The 20,965-nt window shown below is 44.0% G+C and overlaps 1 protein-coding gene across 1 annotated transcript in view; it reads right to left on the minus strand.

Annotated features, from left to right (window-relative positions):
- The window catches only part of LOC122797665 (PHD finger protein 14-like), a 488,266-nt gene that overhangs the window by 130,553 nt on the left and 336,748 nt on the right, over positions 1-20,965 (minus strand). The window contains exon 2 of the mRNA XM_044066206.1: positions 8,868-8,978. Within this exon, the coding sequence (XP_043922141.1) occupies positions 8,868-8,978 (111 nt within the window). The remainder of the gene's footprint in view (positions 1-8,867; positions 8,979-20,965) is intronic.

A 20,965-nucleotide genomic window follows, 5' to 3' on the forward strand; every position in this document is an offset into this window, starting at 1 on the left:
ATTTAGAAGCAAAAATATACAGACGACGGATAGTGCGTTGTTTAAATAAAGCACAAAATCGACAGCAAGGAACGTCGTGGTCAGGGCTTAGGCAAGGAATATAGTACGAATGAAAATCTTTGTGTGGTATTTACTTTCCACAAGTAATGCAATTATTAACTTTTACTGACATCGGTAAGGAGCAAGAAAACGTTTCCCCAACAGGGTACTTAGCTTTAGTTGAAGACTTTGGTTCTAAAACTCGAAAACAAAAATTTCAGGAGTCGGCCGACCGGCACTTGCGAACTGCTTCTATTTCGGGCACCGCAAGGCAAGAAAGACTGATGTAATGGCGTTGGCTGCATATTTTATACCCCTGACAACCTGACGTCATGGAAGAAGGGACAGCAACCGACACAGGAACCAAGACTTTGCTAATCAGGCCAACTGAGGGCTACTGCAAGCAGATAACCCAAATGTAATGATTGCAATAGTGAAACACGAAGAACATCTGGCTCTACACACACTTCAACCACAATAAACTGTTAAAATATGTTTAATAACAATTTAAATTATATTTACTTGCCAGAGAGAGTAAATTTCCACAGTACATTCAAATAACTTAAATCACTCTAAAATCACAATCCGATATTAAAAACACACAGTTATACATATAGTTACTAATGTATAAATGTTGAAAAAAATCCAAGGTCTGCAATATTTTCCTGTCAAAAGAACAAAATAAAGCAGAGTAACAGCAGTAAGTCTCGCAGCAGGCACGCGCACGCACACACACACACGTAAATGCACTCTTCCAAGAGAAATACTGAAAGTTTCCTCAGAAACAGTAAACACAAGCATTTGTCAAAGACAAAAGTCAAACAAACACTACTACAAGCAGAAATTCCTATAGGAATCACTGTAACACTGATAGCCATAAAACAATGAAATAAATATTTTTAAAAAACATAAAAAAGAAAGAGAATAATAAATCTAATAAAATGAGAGGAAGGGGCTCCCAAATGGAGCTTAACTGAGCAGTAAGCTGGAAAAAAATCAGCACTGCATCCTATGAAGAGCCAGAGGACATCCTTTTTTTACATGTCAGAAAAAGACTTAACATTCACTTCCTGTCGCAGCTGAAGACTTCCCTCTCAAGATACACTCAGGCAATCAGTTGACACAAGGAGAGAGAGGGAGGGGAGTCTGAGCTTTAGAAAGCTGGCCAGTACTGGGTTACATAGGCAGATAACCCAAAATGTCACTGAGGTAGTAAGAATAATGAACATAGGCCATCTTGTATAACCTCTAATAAAACTGACTGAGAGGCTTTAGTTGCCACCTCGGAGGCACAGAGTGTAAAGCACTTAGTTTCAACTAGCACATTTAAAACCAGCACATTTGCGGACATTAGGTTTTATTTTTGTGTCTAATGTCACACTCATTCTGCAGATAAATCTGACTTTCACATTCACCTCATAACTCAATTTTTCAGTACTGCTGCTTACTGTACTGTTAAAATCATTGTGAACCTCTTCCTTTTCTACACGAGGTCACTGTATCTTGTCAATTGTCACCAACGTTCTAAATTCACTGCCACTCTCCTACCTTCCTTCTGTGGTCATTCCTCATTACCACAGGTCTTCTCTCAGACAACTCATCACTGCAATTAATTCTTCTATAGTGCCATAAAATAAATGTGCTAGAGAACTAACAAGAAACGCAAGTAATCCCCAAAGTTTCCTATCACATTTTTTGCAGGGTACTAAGAAGTGGCCTCCGAAAGACATGCGTAAATGGGCGTGCCTTCTCTGAAGGTTGGACGTCAGGCTGGCAACTCGGCACCATAAAATTCTACTGCCAATCATTAGCGGACTGGAGTTCCGCTGTGGCGACCCCTAACCGGGAAAAGCCAAAAAGACAAACAAACCAAGATGTACTATTAAATAAACAAATAAATATATTCCCTAGTGATAAGCTTTACAAAAATTAATCATATTAACGAAAGCAGAAGCTAAACTACAAAGTTAACCCTACAGCAACTAGTACATTGGATGAAAGACAAGAATAATATATCTATTTGTAAAAACACAAAGTAGAAATCCATTACCTGTGTGGTTTTATGTAAAAGATGGCCATCAGCATTTTAAGCTGCAAATCAAGATCTGCCAAAAGCTGTGTGTTACGGGTTAATCACTCACACATACACATACCTAATCCACTTATGTCTATTTATATACCAAACTACATAAAGCAGCTCCCTGACACCAAATAAACAAAATGCAAGAATACTGGTTAAATTATGACCAAGGGGATGCAAGAAACTAATTAATCACTTTAAGGAAAACCCAATGCCTTTTTTAACGGCTAAAATCCTGGCAAAAAACAGCCACCCTCCAGACCAGCTCAGTGGCACAAAGGGATATATCACTACAACCCAGAAAACACAAGTGTGAATAACAGCTCAGGAAAAGGTAGAAAGTACAGTTGTGTTGTTGTTCTGTCTTTCGGCTTATCCCAGTTAGGGGTCGCCACAGCGGAACTCCGGTCCGCTAATGTTTGGTAGTGGATTTTTACGTGCCGAGTTACCAGTCCTGATGCACAACCTTCAACGAAGGCACGCCCATTCACACATGCCTCCACACAGAAGACGCTCTAACTGAGAATCAAACGGGACAACGTCTTGCTGTGAGGCGACAACGCTACCACAGCACCACTACCCATAAATGTAGATGTTCATGGGTATTCACTGTTACAGTCATCACCTGTGGGTTATCCCTGCTGTCGTAGCCCTCGGCCGGCCCGAATACCAGAGTCAAATGTTTTTATGCGCCGGCTGCTGTCGCCTGTAGTCTGACGTCAGGTCGTCAGTACTATAAAGCAAGGCAGCCGACGTCATTACATCAGGTTTTTCTTGCCCTAATCCACCAGAAGCACAAGGGAAAAGAGAGAAGTGATCCTGGTGGCTAAGAGCCACCTTGGGAAGCATGTGCCTCCCTAGGGGAAGATGTTAAATGGGGGATGGAGGAAGGGAAACCAAGACTGCAATGGTGAATACACTCGAACATCTACATGTATGTTAAGTGTACACAACTGTACTAAGTTCTTCGCGTTTCACTGTTGCAGTCATCACCTGAGGGAGGATTCCCAAAGCTGAGGTAAAGGGTGGAAGGATAGATAGAGTCCTAGGTATTTGGTCAGAAGGCCCTGCAGAATTGCAGAGGCAAACCCCGCCCTAGACTTAGAAAAGAGAGATGGGTGGTAATGCTTTGCAAAGGTATGGACAGAAGTCCAGGTGGCCGCTTCCAAAATGTCCCTGGTAGGTACTCTTCTGAGAAAGGCAGTGGAAGTAGAGGTTGCCCTAGTGGAGTGGGTACGGATCGACTTAGGATGGGTTTCCCATGTAGTCTGTAGGAAAAATGGATACAGTGTAAAATCCATTTGGAGATGGGCTTCCCCTCTGCCCCTGGAGCAAAGCTTACAAGAAGCTAGTCAGTTTTTCTGAATGGCTTAGTGCGGTCCAGACAGTATCTGAGTTGTCTGTGCACGTCTAGTGAGTGTAAAATTATTTCCACCTTGTTTTGAGGGTTGGGAAAGAAGGTGGGAAGGTGTATGGCCTGGTTAGGGGTCACATCAGACACCACCTTAGGCATAAAGGAGGGATTACACCTCAGGGAGACTCTGTCTGCATGGACAATTATGAAGGGCTCGACAGCCATCACAGCTTGAAGTTCTGAGACCCTTCTGGCTGAGGTGATAGCTAGTAGGAAGGCAGTTTTCCAGGAGAGGTATTTCAATTCTGCTGAAGCGGCAAGCTTGAAAGGAGGTAAGGTTAGTTTCTCTAACACATAATTCAGGTCCCAGGGTGGAGAAGGAGATCTTCTGGGAGGCCTGATATTAGAACCCCTCTGAGGAATTGCTTAATCAAAGGATGAGAGGAAAGGGGTGGGTCTGAATCATAACTGGCAGAGATGGCAGAGGCATGGATTTTAATACAGGAGAAGGAGAGGCCACTATTGAGCAACTCTGCTAAGTAATCCAGGATGAGAGGGATGGAAGGTTGGGAGGTACTGCCCCCTTTTGATTGTTTCCAGGAGCAGAATCTTTTCCATTTTCCTGCATAAGATTTTCTTCTTAAGGGACACAGGAGGGTATGCATACACAAAGAGGGAGCTCCAGGGGAAGGTCAAGGCATCCACCTTCCATGCTAGGAGGTGATACTCCCTGGTACAAAATTTGTGCAGCTGGTGGTTGAGGTGCGAGGCAAAGAGGTCCACCTCTGGGGTCCCCCACTCCTGGGTGATTTGCAGAAATATTTCTCTATGGCGCTGCCATTCGTGGGGGTCCAGTAAGTTTCTGCTTAGGTGGTCTGTCAGTGTGTTGTTGATCACTGGTAAGTATTGCGCAATAAGGTGTAACCCCATGGAGGTGGCTGTAAGCCAGAGAATCATGGTGGCTAACCTGCGCAGGGGGCAATATTGGGTACCCCCCTGCTTGCTGCTGTGCCACATTACTGTGATGTTGTCTGTTTTTATAAGGACCACCCTTGGTCTGAGATGGGGTTGGAAGGAAGTCAGAGCATTTTACATTGCCATCATTTCTTTCTGACTGATGTGCAAGTGAAGTTGCTGGGCATTCCAAAGGCCTTGGGTACACCTGCCTGCTAAGTGAGCACCCCAAGCTATGTCTGAGATGTCGGTGGAGATGGTCTGGCTGGAATGGCGGAGGATGAAGGGAAGACGCTTGTTCATGGCACAGGCCTCTGTCCAGCAGAGAAATTCGTCCCTTATGCAAGCGATTAATGGTAGAGTGGTCTCTAGGGACTGAGAATGCTGAGACCAAAGGTTCTTTAAGTACCACTGAAGCTTTCTCATGTGAAGCCTGGCGGTAGGGATGAGAAGGATGTAATATGCCATGTATCCCAGGGCTTGCAGGAACTTCCCTGCAGTGAGTTGACTTCTGGAAGCCAGCTGGGTGGAGCAGAAAGGCAGGAAGCTCTGCTTTTCTGGAGATAGGAAAGCCATTAGGGTTGCTGTGTCTAGCACAGCTCCCAGGAAAACAATCTTCCTGTTGGGGTGTTGCTTTGATTTTTTTTCTCACTGATGGTTAACCCTAAGGAAGTTAGGAGCTTTTTGACAAAGAGAAGATCCTGGAGCAACTTTTCTTTGCTGTTTGCCTGAATGAGGCAGTCGTCTAGGTAAGGGTAAATCTGTACATTTCTCTGTCTGCAGAATGCTATAGCCGGGGTCAAGCATTTGGTGAATACTCTAGGAGCAGTAGATAAGGCAAAGGGTAAGTGCACAGAACTGAAAGTGCTGACTGCCTGCTCTGAATCGCAGGAATTTTCTGCATGATTCCTTGATGGGGATGTGGAGTTAGGCATCTTTTAGGTCTAGTGTGACCAGCAGGCATTTTGTGCAAGCACAGGCAGGAGCCGCTGCAAGGTTAGCATTTTGAATATGGGGACCACCAAGGAGGTGTTCAGTTTGGATAGATCCAGGATGGGGCGCTAAGTGCCCTCCTTTCTGGGAACAAGGAACAGTCTGGAGTAAAAACCTTTTCTTGTTTGATCCGGAGGGACAGGTTCTACTGCCCCCTGGGATATTAGTGTTTTTACCTGTTTTAATGCCTCTGCCCACTGGTTTGGGGGGAGGTCTGGGTACCGTCCTGGAATACGGAGTTCGCTGAAGGAGAATCTATATCCCTGAGAAATGATTTTTAATACCCATTGGTCCTTGGTTATAGAAACCCAATTGTCCTTGAAGAGGGTGAGCCTTCCTCCTAGTTTTAGATGAGTGAAAGGAGGGAGCGTCATTGTGAGTGCTTACCATAGAAGCTTGGCTTAGAGGCGGAAGTGGTCCATTATTTGCTTCTTTGCTAGCCCTGGGATAAGGGCCTGGATGTCCTGTCCCTGTGGGACTTACTTTGGCCCTGTCTGCTGGGTGCAGGGAAGACCCAGTGCATGGACTGGAAGTTCCTGTTGAATCCGGGTGGTTGAACTTGAAAGAAATCTTTTACTGTTTGCATAGATTTTGCTTTGGTCTTCCATCTTTTTAAGCACCTCTTCTGCTTTCTCCCCAAACAGGCATTCCTTATCTAGGTCTGCATCAATAAGTTTAGACATGACATGATCAGGGACAGGTTGTTCCTTCAGCCATGCATGTCTTCTAATAACAGATCCTATCACTGCTGCCCTGCTAGAGGCTTCTAGGGTGTCATATCCACATTGTAATGAGTGCTTGGCCAATTGACCAGCAAAGTGAAGTAATTCTGCCAGCTCTTTTGAGTTAGCACCATCAGGAGAGGTAGAAATCTTCTGTTTTAATTGTTCCAAAGTGTGTTGTTGATATTTTAACATATGGAACTGACAACTGAGTGCTCTGATAGCTGAGTTTGAAGAGGTGTATACTTTTTTACCCCATCTGTCCAGAGCTCTGGAATCTCTGTCAGAGGGAAGAGGATTCTTGACAGAACTAGTCTTAGCTCCTTTGGGTCCCTGTGTAATGACCTCAAGGTCTGCAGAAGGGTTCCTGTACAGGTATTTGTGAGAATCCGGTACTCTGTAGTACTTGTCAGGTTTAGATGGAGCAGGAGGCAAGGCATCAGGGGCTAAACTGGATTAAAGTAAAACATCATCCACCACTTCTAGAAAAGGTGGGATGGCCAGGGGTCTGTGCTGGGGCAGGTCCAGAAAATCTCCAAGTTGTTTCTTTGACTGTGGGAAGTCCTAAGATTCCCAATGAAAATGCTCCCTGAGGGAGTGAAGGGTTTCCCTGAAGGAGAGGTCCTCTGGAGAGGAGGCAGAGGGGACGGATTCCTCTGCATCTGAATCCTCAAACAGTTAAGGGCTGCTGTTCCTCTTCAAAGGCAGAATAACCAATCAGATTCCTCACACTCTTGGTCTGACATAATTTCTGGAGAAGGAAGCCTTTTCCTTTTTGGAGTGGGCAGAGGCCTGCGTAGAAAGCAAGTCGGGCATCAGGGGCTGCGAAAGTACCTTAGCGAATTCTGGAGAACTGACAACTTGCTTAGCAGTAGCGTCATTGGAAGGCTTAGCCTTGTGTGGCCTGTCTCTATCTTTACGTTTTTTTGGAATGTTGGCAGATTGTTGGTTGAAGGACACCATATCGGAATTCGAAGACGTAATACGAAAATAATTGTCTACAAAAATAGCTCTATGGCGAGTGGTTTCTACATTAAAGAGGGCACAGAAGAGGCAACGAGGCACATCGTGGTCTGGGCCTAAATAAGTGATGTAGTAAGAATGAAAGTCTCGGTGTGGGATCTGCTTTCCACAGGCAAGACAATTGTTAACTTTTTCGGACATTGATTAGAGCAAGAAAAAAGGGTCCTCAACGGGGTACTTAGCTTTAGATGTTTTCTGCTGAAATTCGACTTCTGGTAGCAACCAAATGGCACTCGTGCGAACTGCTTCTGCTACGGGCTCCACGGCAAGAAAAAATGATGTAATGACGTCGGCTGCCTTGCTTATAGTACTGACGACCTGACGTCAGACTACAGGCGACAGCAGTCGGTGCACAAAAACTACGACTCGGTATTCGGGCCGGCCGAGGGCTACCACAGCAGGGATAACCCACAAGTGATGACTGCAACAGTGAAACACGAAGAACATCAGGCTAGGGAACGACAGTAAGCAGTAAATGCTGAATCACCCATTTCAAGTTGGGGGAGGGATCAGGGTGAAGTTCTTCAAAAGCAGGTGCTCCAGTGCAAGCATAAATCTGCACCAAGTCTGACAACTTGGCGGTGAACACAAGCTTGGAATCCCAAGTCAGTGACTATAGTTCTCCGAAGCTAATATGTGCCTGAAGGAGTATGCACAAGTTAAGAAGAGGGCAGTGAATCCCCTGTGGTGATGCAGCACCTAGGTCACTCTCGGGGGGGGGGGTTAGTATGGGGCTAGAGTCGAGATTCATGTCTTTACAGTCTCAGCATGGAATAATATGTGTTGAAGATTGGGGGGGGGGGCAATCAGCTGGAGACATACAGGTAAGAATGCCTTCTGGTCCCAGGCTGGGACATAAGCTAAACTTTTCCAACTTCTGGGACAAAGCTAGTAGCCACGGCCTGGAACAGGAAGATATTACTACTTGTGGGCCTGGGTCTTGTAGGGGACAAGCCTGACTCACCTGGACATGGTGAAGGGTGTCCACTTGCTCAGTCAGTAAGTGGATGACAGGGAAGCAAGTGAAGACACAAAGCACTATCATGGCTACCCACATGACAGCATCTCAAGATGGCTGTTATCTATGTCCTAAAAAAACAAATGTGTGACTGCACATGTGCTATTGGGGAAGGAGGCTTAATGTTCAGTAGGCACAAGGAATAAAGCACCTATGAAAAAAGAAGAAAAAAACTTAAGTTCTACTAACATATATTTTGATGCATCTAGTACAAACTACTTATGAGCTGAAGTTACAGTATGGCCACAGCAAATCTTACCAACAAACATGCAAACTATTTATTTCAGCCAGTGTTAAATGCATAAGGAATATGATGTTAGGTAAGGCACCCCCTTCAAGCACTGTCCCACTACTAGACATCTACTTAGGCACTGGTGGATGTAATTAATTCTCATAACCTGCAAAGGTCATTACACTCCTGACTAAAATTATGCAAATATGGGTAAATGGTGGAAGATAAATAGAAATTTACAAGAGTCTCTAAAATATGTCATTTTTTCTGAGCCATACATGACTGTCTATTAAATATCTTGAATAAAACAGTCCAGATTTTATGACTTTATGAGTCCTATGTCTATTCGTAAAACACTGCAGCTGTCATTCCTATTCCTGCAAAAAGCAGTCTAATGAAAAAATAAAGTAACAAAAATTACTTCTGTTCAAGATGACTTTAACAAGCAATACCTGAAGCATCTCCAACTTCAAAATCACTGTCATCTGAACTATCATAATCCAAAGCTTCCAACAGAGAAGCTGCCAACGGCTTCACCTGTCTTCTTTTTGTACTGCGCTCCACTGTGAACAACAAAAAAAGGGAGAGAATTTTCAATCAGAGAAGTTACATTTAGGAGCATTATTTTCCATAAAACCAAACTTAATGAACTAACAGCATTTCAGACTATCAGAAATGTTTGAAACCTGAACATTTGCTTTTATTTTGAATGCTGTCAAAGATTAATTTTTGGCTTGAAATAATATCCTGTCACTCTAATGAGCTATCTTGCACGTCAATTTTACCACCGTTAGGTGAAAGTCTCTCCAAGAATACTCCCAGTAGGTCACATTATTTCTCTCTCACTATGACTTCCATTTAAAATGCCTATCAGTGACTAATACAACACTAGAAAAGCAATCTCAAGAATCAGTGGTGCACTGCATTCAAATCAAACAAGAACTTCTATTCACAGACAATTGTTAAAAAAGCAAATCCCTCTTTTTTTCTATATATTAAAATACATTTGAAAATGTTATTCTCCTGTTCAGATTTATGGAAATCCTACAAACCACTGAAAAAAAAAAGGAGATGCAAATAATACATTTACAAATGTGCACCAAAAACAGAACCACATTCCAGTTTAAGCAAACTCCCCTATACCTTAAATATTCAAGCACATTATCAATGCTCCAAAGGAGATACTTTGAAACAGAAAATAAATTAAATTGGGTTCTGAAATGAGACATGCTAAAATCAGCAAGAAAAAGGAGAGTAGTAAACTAAATTCATCCTAAAATCTTGGTAAGTACCTTCACACTGTTTTCACAAAATCTCACCAAGTCGACAGCATATATCACAGAGAGAGGTGGGTTACAAAATAAAAGACAACTGGGTGCACAAGTCCCAGGATAAAAAAGTACCCAATTCTGGTATGTGCACTGGTGCCATGACGGGAAAAATGACTGCAAAATCCTCAGGACACAGAAACATTCCTATGATGGAGTTATGCCAGGCTTAGGGAAGGATGGCTCCTCTGCTGTAGAAGTAATAGTCCACAAAAAAAATATTGACAGGTCAAAAAATAGCCACAAAGATGACAGAGTAGACTGCTGAGGATAAGGAAGAAATTATGTACTATTACTATTATGCAAGAAGCCTAGAATTTCCAGACAGAAAATATTCAAAAAGATTGAGAGAGAAATTAGAGGAAAGAAAAATATTTGCACAAGAAAAATTGACAAAAGCAAATGTGTTCATTAGCACAACAAATCCTGGAAAAACGTAACACAGACAAACGTGGGGTCACTTGTATAAAGAAGCAACAGAGGAAGTACAAAAATATAAAGAACAAAAACTAGAGATTTTTGAAAAGTATAAAAAGAAATGTGGACATAGGAAATAAAAAGACATGTAATATGGTGCAATATTTCTGCAAAGGAGAAAGCCAAACTAATCAATACAAAAAAGTATCTCCACAAATATTTGAAGAGAAATACAGGCAGAGGCACTCGGATATGGAAATTTTTACAACACAAAAAATAAGACCACAAAGTGGGAACGTAGAACAGGAGAGAAGCAAAACAAATAGAAGCCAAAGTTCTAGAATTCCTGTGAAGTGAAGGACTTAGTGTAGAAAATCTAACATGTTATGTCACAGCATGATGGAACAATGAATCCCTAAATTAAGGAGAAACAAGCGGAGCAGGAGACATCTGAAGAACATGGACGTGAGAAAGAAAAAAAATTAAAATGGTGCAATATTTATGCAAGGGAGAAAGCAAAACTAATAGATACAAAAAAGCAGCACTAAAGATATTTGAAGAGAAACACAGGCAAAGGCATCCAGATATGGAAAATTTCACAATTCAAAAATGAGAAAAAGGGGAAAGCAGAAAACAGGATTAGTAATGGAGAAGTCAAAGAAACAGACAAATACAGTTGTGTAAAATATTACCATAACGGTAGATGTCTTTCTCTTCATTGTTGCAGTATTCCTTAGAATAGGGATCCCCTGCCAAGGGCTGACCAATATCCGGCCAGTGTACCAAAGCCTTTAGGTTGCTAAGGATACGACGTATGTCACACACATGCTCCAAAGGCAGAGCATGAAGGTAACGTCCGGAAGTACCATCCTCAGACAGCCCCACTAGGAATGACAGTCTAAGAATTAGAGAGGTATCAGGCACATCCAGAAGGGAAAAGAACCAGGGGGAGGAGGGAGGGAGTGAATACTGCAACAGACAAGAGGACATCTATTGTTATGGTAAGATTTTACAAAATTGTACTATGTCCTTCCATTTCACTGCCACAGTATTTCTTACAATAGGGAGAGTGTAAAAGCTCAGGAAGAATAGGAGGAGGAGGAGGAAGGACCAGTAGATCCCTCTACGAACCCATGAAAGATGGCCCTAGCAAAACCAGTTCTAGCCCTGCATATCACATCCAACTTACAGCGCTTGGTAAAAGTATGCACAGAAGTCCAGGTACCTGTCGCAAGAATAGAGTTAGTATCTAAACCCTTGAAAAAAGCACCAGAAGAACCCAGAGCTCAAGTAGAATGAGCCATAACCAAAGAAGGAAGGCTCCTGCCATGACAAAAGGAAATGGCTGGAGATATCTATGAAGAAATAATTTGCTTGGAAACAGCCAATTCCAAAGATCTGGGATGAAAGGAAACAAAAAGCTGATCGGATTTGTGAAAAGCTTCAGTCTTATCCAAATAAAATCCGAGTTGTCTATGCACATCCAAACTGTGCAGAAACTTCTCACTAGCAGACTGCAGAGAAGGAGAAAAGTGAGCAAATGAACAGACTGATTAAGAGACAACTCATTCACCACTTTTGGGATAAAAGGAGGATTAGTATGAAGGGACACCCTGTCCTTATGGAAAAATATAAAAGCAGTAATGGCCAAATGGGCTTGAAGCTAAGACACCCATCTGTCAGAAGTTAGGGGCCAACAAAAGAACAGTCTTCCAAGAACAATACTGCAAAGAAGCTGAAGCTGCAGGCTCAAAAGGAGCCTGAGTCAATTTCTCAAAAAAAAAAAACGAAGGTCCCAGGAAGGAGACAGGCTTCCTGAGAAGTCTTATATAAAGGAAGCTGTTAAGAAATATCTAGAGGCTAATGGGGGTGCTAGAGGCAAACGAACAGAAACAGCTGACAAATGGGCCTTAAAAGAAGAATACACCAACCCAGCACGGAGCAATTTACACAGATAAGACAGAACCAAAGGAACATCCACAGAACATGGACCCAGGTTACGAGGAAGACACCAAACAGAAAACCTCTTCCATTTGGATAAGGAGGATTTCCTGACCTCCTGCAGGACCATAAGAATGTCATCAGAAAAAAGGTGTCTATATGGAATCAAAATACTATCACCCATGGTGTCCAGTTGAAGGGTGGACAGGTAGGGATGGATGAGAGATCCTTTGTCTTGTGTGAGTAGGTCCACCCTGTGAACTAACTTGTGATGACTGCCCTTGGCTAAATGCAGAAAAAGGAACCAATGGTGTCTGGGACAAAAGGGAGTCACCACCATGATTTTGGAAGCATCCTGTTTTATCTTGAACAGGACTTCTGGAATGAGCGGAAGGAGAGGGAAGGCATAAAGAAACATCCCCTTCTAGGAAAAGGAGAGGGTGGCCACCTTCTAGACCAGAGGACATAGGGCTCTGGCACAAAGAAAGGAAAAAGCTGTCTGTACAAAGGGGAGGCAAACAGATCTACTTGAGGAGTACCCCACTGGTGGACAAATTCAGAAATACATTCCTGTGAAGCATCCACTCATGACACTGTGATATGGACCCTGCTCAGAGTCTGCCACAATATTCTGACCTGACGGAATGTAAACTGCCTGAAGTGTCAGTTGATATTAGATAGCTAGCTCCTCCCATGGTAGAAGTGCTAACCTACACAGGAGACAAGATCTTGTCGAGGATGAAATGCCAGACGAGCCAACAAAACAGGTCTCATCTCTTTGACACTGATGTGATCTTTCCTTTGTTGAAGCGATCGCACGTCCTGCACTTTTAGAGAATGGAAGGAAGCCCCCCATTCCACTCATGAAGTGTCTGTGAACAGCTCCTGAGAGGAGAGTGGAGGTTGAAAAGGAAGCCCTGAATTGATGGACAACTGCCAAATCCACCACTGAATTTCCAGTTTTAGGCATACAAGAAGAGGGACCATGAAATTTACTGGATGAGAGTGCTGAAGCTAAACTGATATTAGATCTACTTAAGTTTTCTCACAAGGAGTTTGGCTAAAGGGAGCATAGGAATGGTGGAGGCCACAAAACCAAGACGTCTTAAAAATTCCCTGGCTGTAATTGAGACCAGAAGAATAAGAGTTTGAAAGAAAGCAATGTGAGTGAAGACCTTGGGAGGAGGCAAGGATGCCATCACTAGAACTGTCTGGATCCTGCATCCCAGAAACACATGATCCTGTAAAGGAATCAGAAAAGACTTTCAGAAATTTATAGTGTACCCCATGCTTTGCAGGACAGAAATGGCAAAATGAAGATGATGTGGTAAAAATCTCTGGATAGATTGCATGAAAATGTAGGTTGTCCAAGCAGGGAAAGACCTGTAACTCCTTTAAGCCTGCAAAAAGCAATCACAGGAGCGAGGTATTTGGTGAATAACCTTGGGGCAGTTCAGAGGCCAAAGGGAAAAGCAGACAACTGAAAATGCCAGGAAGCAACAGAGAAACGTAGAAATTTCCTGAAAAGAGAATGAACAGGGATATGAAGATATGCATCCTTGAAATTCAGAGAAAAGTACAGTTTTGTACCTACCATAAATGTAGATGTCCGAGAGACATGCAACTGCAGTCATAACATGTGGGTTGTCCTGCCTCAGGCAGCCCTCGGTCGGCCGGATTCCAAAGTCTGGGTCCGACGTCGGCTGATGTTGCATTTCTCTCCGACGTCAGAGCGGCTGGAGTATATAAGCATCAGCCGACGCCATTTTCTTCAGTGTTTCTTGCCCCAGATGCCAGGTGCCCTCCAAGGAAGGCTGTAATCAAATTGGAAGACAAAAACAGAATTTCAAACAAATACATGAGCAATAAAACAAATACACCATAACAGATATCCCCAGCTAAGAGAGAGAGGGGGATAGGAGTGGACCCTAAGCATAGAGGGGTATGGAGGGAGGGAAAACCTGACTGCAGTTGCATGTCTCTCGGACATCTACATTTATGGCAGGTACAAAACTGTACTATGTCCTTCAAGAATGCAACTGCAGTCATAACATGTGGGTAGAATACCATAGCTTAGCTGGGGGAGGAGGCATGCTCTAGGAGAGTGATGGTGTGGCAATCAAACCCTGCAGGACTGCCGAAGCAAAGCCTGCTCTGGATCTGGAATATAGGGGGAGATTGTAGTGTTTTGAGAATGTATGCATGGAGCTCCATGTAGCAGCTTCTAGAATGTCCTTTGTAGGCACCCCTCTTAAAAATGCTGTAGAGGTGGCTGTAGCTCTGGTGGAATGTGGTCTGACATAGGCTGGAACAGTCTTTCCATGAAAGGAATAACAGAATCTGATGCAATGTCCAATCCATTTAGAAATAGTCTGTTTTGAAATTGCTTTTCCTTGGACTGCAGGGGTGTAAGCTACAAAAAGCTGTTCAGACTTCCTACTGGCCTTGGTTCTGTCCAGGTAGTATTGAAGTTATCTATGAATGTCCAAGGTATGTAAAAGCCTTTCCCCCTTATTCTCAGGATTGGGGAAGAAGGCAGGCAGATGAATGGCTTGATTTAGAGAAACCCTAGATACCACCTTTGGCATAAAGGAAGGGTTGGTCCTTAATGAAACCCTGTCTCTGTGGAAAATAATAAAGGGTGGTATTGCCATTAGGGCCTGTAGTTCCGAAACCCTTCTTGCTGAGGTAATTGCCAACAGGAAAGCTGTTTTCCATGAGAGAAATTGCAAGTCAACTGAAGCTGCTGGCTCAAAAGGAGGTAGAGTCAGTTTTTCTAAGACAAAATTGAGGTCCCAGGCTGGCACTGGGGCCTTTCTTGGTGGCTTAATGTTCTTGATTCCCCTGAGGAACTGTCTTAGTAAGGGGTGAGAAAAAACAGGAGGATCAGTGTTGTATCTAGCTGAAATGGCAGATGCATGTATTTTTATTGATGAATATGAGAGGCCACTCTGTAACATATCTGCCAAATATTCCAAGATAAGGGGGATGTTCAGTAATGATGCATCATGCCCTTTGCTGGTATTCCAATTGCTGAATCTTTTCCACTTGGCTAAGTAGACCTTTCTGGTGGACGGTCTTCGAGCCTCTGTTAGTATCCGCTGCACTTCCTTAGAGAGAGGTAAGTTGAATTTATTTATGGGATCTGCCAGGCTGTTAGCTGCAGAGTCTGAAGGTTTGGATGCAGTGTTCCGAAATTGTGCTGAGTCAAAAGTAGAGGCCACTGAGGGAGGGCCCACCTCCTGGTGTGACATATGCTCCGTAGTAGTGGGTACCAGTGTTGTCTTGGCCAATCCGGAGCTATTATGATTCCCTTGGGCTTCTCTGCTTTGATCTTTAGTAATACTGAGGTCATCAGTGGCAGAGGTGGGAATGCATAGATTGCTAGGGAGCTCCAGTTGAATGAAAGAGCATCTATTTTCCAAGCCTTTGGATGGTATGTCCTTGTGCAAAATTTTGGTAGTAGATGATTGAGATGAGAGGCAAATAGGTCCACTTCTGGCTTGCCCCATGTCGAAGTGAGTTGTCTGAAAGCCTTCGGATGCAACCTCCACTCGTGTGGATCTGTGAAATTCCTGCTTAGGTTGTCCGCCAACACATTGTCTTTTCCTGGAATAAACTGTGATTGTAACTGGATGTTTAGACTCAGTGATTTCTCCCAAAGCTGCATTGTCAGTCTGCAAAGGGGATAAGAGTGAGTGCCCCCCTGCTTGTTTATGTACCACATCAAAGTGGTGTTGTCTGTCCGTATCATTAAGTGACCTTGCTGGAGTTGGTTTTGAAAAGCCTCGATAGCATGCATTACTGCCAGCATTTCCTTTTGATTTATATGCAGATGTGTTTCCTTTGGAGACCATTGTCCTTGTATACATCTGCCTTCCATGTGCGCCCCCCATCCGAGGTCTGAGGCGTCTGTAGTCATGGTCTGTGTTATCTGTGGTTTTTTGAATGACAAACCTGTGTTTTCCTTGCTCACCGAAGCCCACCATAGGAATTCCTTTTGTAAGCATGGAATGAGTGGTATGATTGTCTCCAAGTTGTTGCTGTGCTGAGACCAAACGCTTTTTAGGTACCATTGAAGCTTTCTCATGTGTAGTTTTGCTAATGGAACCAGTAGAATGCAGGATGCCATGTAACCCAGGGCCTGTAGGAATCTCCTTGCAGTCATCTGGGTGAGTTTTGCTAAATCTTTGAAGTATTGAGTTAACTTCTCTTGCTTGTCTTCTGTCAGGTAAGCCATTTGAGAGGCTGTGTCTAGTTTGGCTCCTAAGAAGATTATTTGCTGGGATGGCTGCAGTCTTGACTTTTGGAAGTTGACTGTGTATCCCAGAGCTTGAAGTAATCGTATGACATATTCCAGATTTTTTGTCAACATCAGTTTGTCGTCCGCTTGTATGAGGCAGTCGTCCAGGTACGGGTAAATTTGTATACCCTGGAGCCTGCAATGAGGAATTACTGAAGCCAGGCATTTTGTAAACACTCTGGGTGCAGTAGATAAGCCAAATGGCAATGCTGAGAATTGATAATGCTCTGGCCCTGCAAGAAATCTGAGGTATCTTCTGCAACTGTGTCTGATAGGGACATGCAGGTATGCCTCCTTGAGGTCCAGAGTAATCAGCCACGACTCCTTGCCCAGCATGGGAAGGAGTTGCTGCAGAGTCAGCATTTTGAACTTTGGTACTATGAGAAAGGTGTTTAGTGCGGACAAGTCCAGTACTGGTCTCCATTGAGTTTCTTTTCTTGGAACAAGGAACAGTCTTGAGTAAAATCCCTGTTCTTGTTCTTGTTGTGGAACTCTTTCTATTGCTTTCATTTGAGTTAGCAGAGAGATTTGCTTGATAGCCTCTGCCCTTTGATGTTGTGGTAGATTTGGCATGCCTTGTTTTCTTGGTAGGGTATGAAAATGAAACCTGTACCCTCGGTCTATAATGTCCAAAATCCATTTGTCCTTTGTCAGTCTGTGCCAGTTTTCTGCAAACAGAGATAATTTTCCGCCCAAGGGAGCTTCTTGTTGTTCCCTGGTAGGCGGTAGTAGAGGAAAGTCATTGAGATTGTGGTTGTTGGGCAGGAGAAACCCCTGCGCCACTTCTTTGGTTTCCTGGCTGCCATTGACGTCCCCTGTAAGGGCCTCTGTATTGGCCTCTTCCTCGGCCACGTCTGTTCTTACCCCTTTGAAACTTTTCTGGATTAGGAAAGGACCAGTTTTTTGAAGGCCAGTTCCTACTGAATCTGGGGGGTTGAACCTGGAGGAAATCCTTTACAGTTTGAACTGATTTTGCTTTTTCTTCAATGGTCTTTAGCACATCCTTAGCATTTGCACCAAAAGCTTGTTCTTTTCCAAAGGTGCATCCAGAAGTTTTGCTTTTACATGATCTGGTAGAGGTTGATCTTTTAACCAAGCATGTCTTCGCATCACTGCCCCTGTCATAGCTGCCCTACATGAAGCTTCCAGTGCATCATATCCACACTGCAGGAAGTGATTGCTTACTTGCTGAGTGTTATGTACAGCTTCCTGCAAAGTCTTCCTGTCTAAAGGATCAGGAGAAGCTAGTGTTTTTTGTAAATCTTCTAAGAGATAATCCTGATATTGGAACATATGAAAAGGCAATTTAAAGCTCTCATAGATAAAGTAGTGGAAGTGTAAACCTTTTACCCCATCTCTAAAGACCTTGCCTCCCTGTTGGAGGGCAAAGGATTTTTAGAGGTGGAGGCTGAAACTCCTTTAGGCCCCTGTGAAATAGTTTCCAAATCAACAGTATGGGCCCTGAATAAATGGGAATGAGTTTCTGGGACCCTGTAATACCTGTCTGGCTTGGCTGGTGCAGGAGGGAGAGTATCAGGGTAGCACTAGAATCAGAATACAAATCATCCAGAACATCAAGTACAGGAGGAATAGCTAAGGGCCTGTGCTGAGGCTTCTTAAGGAAAGTCCTAAGGCATTTCCTGGAATCAGAATATTCTTGGCCCTGCCACTTGAAATGCTCCCTCATGGTGTGCAGAACTTCCCCAAAGGAAATATCCTCAGGAGGGGAGGCCGAAGGGATGGAATCTTCTGCATCTGAGTCCTCATAGGTCTGGAAGAGCTCTTCCTGGCTATCAGAGTGGACAGAGCCCTCAGAGTCCTCATCTGAAGGAGTAGGGTCAGAGGGTTCAACCCGGGGCCTTTTATCAGGAGGAGGCTGGGATGCTCTCTCTGGATGGGTCTGTGAACCTCTAATCATGGAAATTAAATCAGCAGCCATGGACATAATTTGTGTCTCTGGAGTCGGCTGAGGTAAGGATCTTGAAGTAATATGCTTTGTTTTGCTGGCTGCCTTAGCCCTAGTGTAGGCCTTAATAGACATGGCCATAGGAGGCCTGGCAGCTCCACGTGCAGGAGTGACCTTGTCTACAGCAATGGTCTCGGGCATCTCCTCTGTTTCGGTATCCGGAGGAAAATCTATAACTGGCGTCGGAGTAATTGTCTGGAATCGGAGTCGTCGGTACTGCGGTGTCTTCGGTTCGGAGCGGTGGAGAGACCGTCTCAGAGGGAACCGGAGCACTCGCGCTAGGTTTTGGCGTGGAGTCGGTAGTAGACGCGGGCCGAGGATGTCGGTCCCGGTCTTTTCGCTTTTTGGGAGTTTGAGATGTCGGAAGATCCGACGGCATGGCATAAGCAAATTTATCGCCGAAAAAGTCTTCAGCGAACTCCGCCCGGCGCCTGAGAGTGCGCTTGTTGAAGCGAGCACAGGCTACACAGGCCGAGACGTCGTGGTCTGGGCCCAGGCAAGGGAGGCAGTAAGAGTGGAAATCCTTATGAGGTATTTGTTTACCACAAAAAAGACAATTGTTAACTTTTTCAGTATTTTCTGACATCGGCTGAGGCAAGAAAAGATCCCCAACGGGGTACTTAGCTTTTTTGATGACTTCGGTATCGTAGAATACAGGAGCTGACCGACCGGCACTTGCGAACTGCTTCTGCTTCGGGCACCGCGCGGCAAGAAAGACTGGGGAAAATGGCATCGGCTGATGCTTATATATTCCAGCCGCTCTGACGTCGGAGAGAAATGCGACATCAGCCGACGTCGGACCCAGACTTTGGAATCCGGCCGACCGAGGGCTGCCTGAGGCAGGACAACCCACATGTTATGACTGCAGTTGCATTCTTGAAGGACATCTAGAAAAGCCTGAGGAAGCAGCAGAGGAAATAAAGTCTAAAGGGACAACATGAGAAATGAAGGGGCCTTCAGAAAAGTGTTTAGGTGAGAGGGATCCAGAATGGGTCATCAAGTGCCCTCTTTCCTAGGGAACAAGAACATCTTGGAATAATACCCTTTCCACTTTGAGAAACTGGAACTTCCTGAATGGTTCTCTGAGTCAAGAGATCCTGAAACCCCTCCGGAAAAAAAAGGCTAATTGTTCCTGAGGGGGCTGAGGAATGCCCATGGGAGGAGGGCGATTTCCATACCATGGAAAGAACCCAGGAATCTTGGGTAAACATTAACCAAATTGGGAGAGAGAGAAAGATGAGAGAGAGAGAGAAAGATGAAAAGAAATAGGAATGTGGCTGAGAAAACCAGGATAGTCGGGCAGCAAATGGTTCATCAGGAAAAGGAGATTTCTGAGCTACAGCAATCTGGGTAGCCTTAGCAGGGGAGCCCTTCTACCACCCCCTTCTTCCCTTTTGGAAGAAGGCGAGACTGCCTACGAACAAAGGCTGGCTTATTAGGGTAATTCCTTTGGAATTTAGGTGCAGGAGAAACAAAGATATGTTTTAGAGCTTGTAAAGCTTTGCCCTTTTCCTGTAGGGATTTGAACAAATCATCAGCAGCACCACCTAACAAATGATTGTTATCCAGAGGAGCATCCATCAACTTAGACTTAATATTATCAGACAAAGGTTGAAGGTGAAGCTAGGAATACCTTCTCAGCACACAGCCAAAAGCAGCAGCCCTAGAGGAGGCATCTGCTGCACCATAGCTGCATTTAACAGAGTGGTGAGATGCCTGAGACATTGTCCCTAACAAGGAGAGAACAGAAGTCTTCCCCTCAGAGTCAGGAAGGTCAGAAATAATCTGACAAGCCTGGGACAGAACACTCAAACTATATCTGGTCATATGGGTCTGATAATTGACAGTCCTAAAAGCAAAGGTAGTTAAACTATAAACCCCACCTACCCATTCTTTCCATAGTTCAATTGTCTTTATCAGAAGGAAGCAAATTTGTAGAAGGCAGTAACTTTGATGGCTTGTCAAATACCACAGGCACCCAGCTGATGGTCACTTACAAAGGAACTTGCAACCATCAGGGACCTTATAAAACCTATCAGTTTTTTTGGAAGCAGGTGGCTGAGAATCAGGAGCCCGAGATGCAGTAGAAAAGGCAGCCAGGACAGAAGGAACAGCAGAAGGTTTAGGACAGTGCATTTGCAAAAGCTTGTAATACCTTCTGAACCTCAGACATCTGGGCACAATCGCATTTGAAAAATTCCATCATTCTGGAAACTGTGCCCCAAAGGAAATCTATTCAAAAGGGCAGTCAGGTGTAGTGGACTCCCCTTACTCAAAACCACAAACTAAGGGAGAAGGAATATGGGAAGAACAGGCAAGTGATTCCTCCTCCTCTTCCTAAGAGGAATCTTGTTCCTTAGGCTTCTTAAGAGGAGTAGAAGACCAGGGGGGCTGGAATAGAAACTCCTTGAGGAGGTTTCAAAGCCATAAGGGCACTAAATAAACCTTAAGTAGAATTCTACCATTCACTCTGAGGGTCCTTAGGAGCAGAAGAAACATGCTTAGTTTTTTGTTTCTTCTTTAAAAGGATCATCGGCCTTGTAAAAGTTAGAATGCTCAGACCCAGAACAATGCTCCATAATTGTAGTCGGTACC

The sequence above is a fragment of the Protopterus annectens genome, chromosome 3.part1 (genome assembly GCF_019279795.1).
Source record: "Protopterus annectens isolate FY-2018-M chromosome 3.part1, PAN1.0, whole genome shotgun sequence".
Lineage (NCBI taxonomy): Eukaryota > Metazoa > Chordata > Ceratodontiformes > Protopteridae > Protopterus > Protopterus annectens.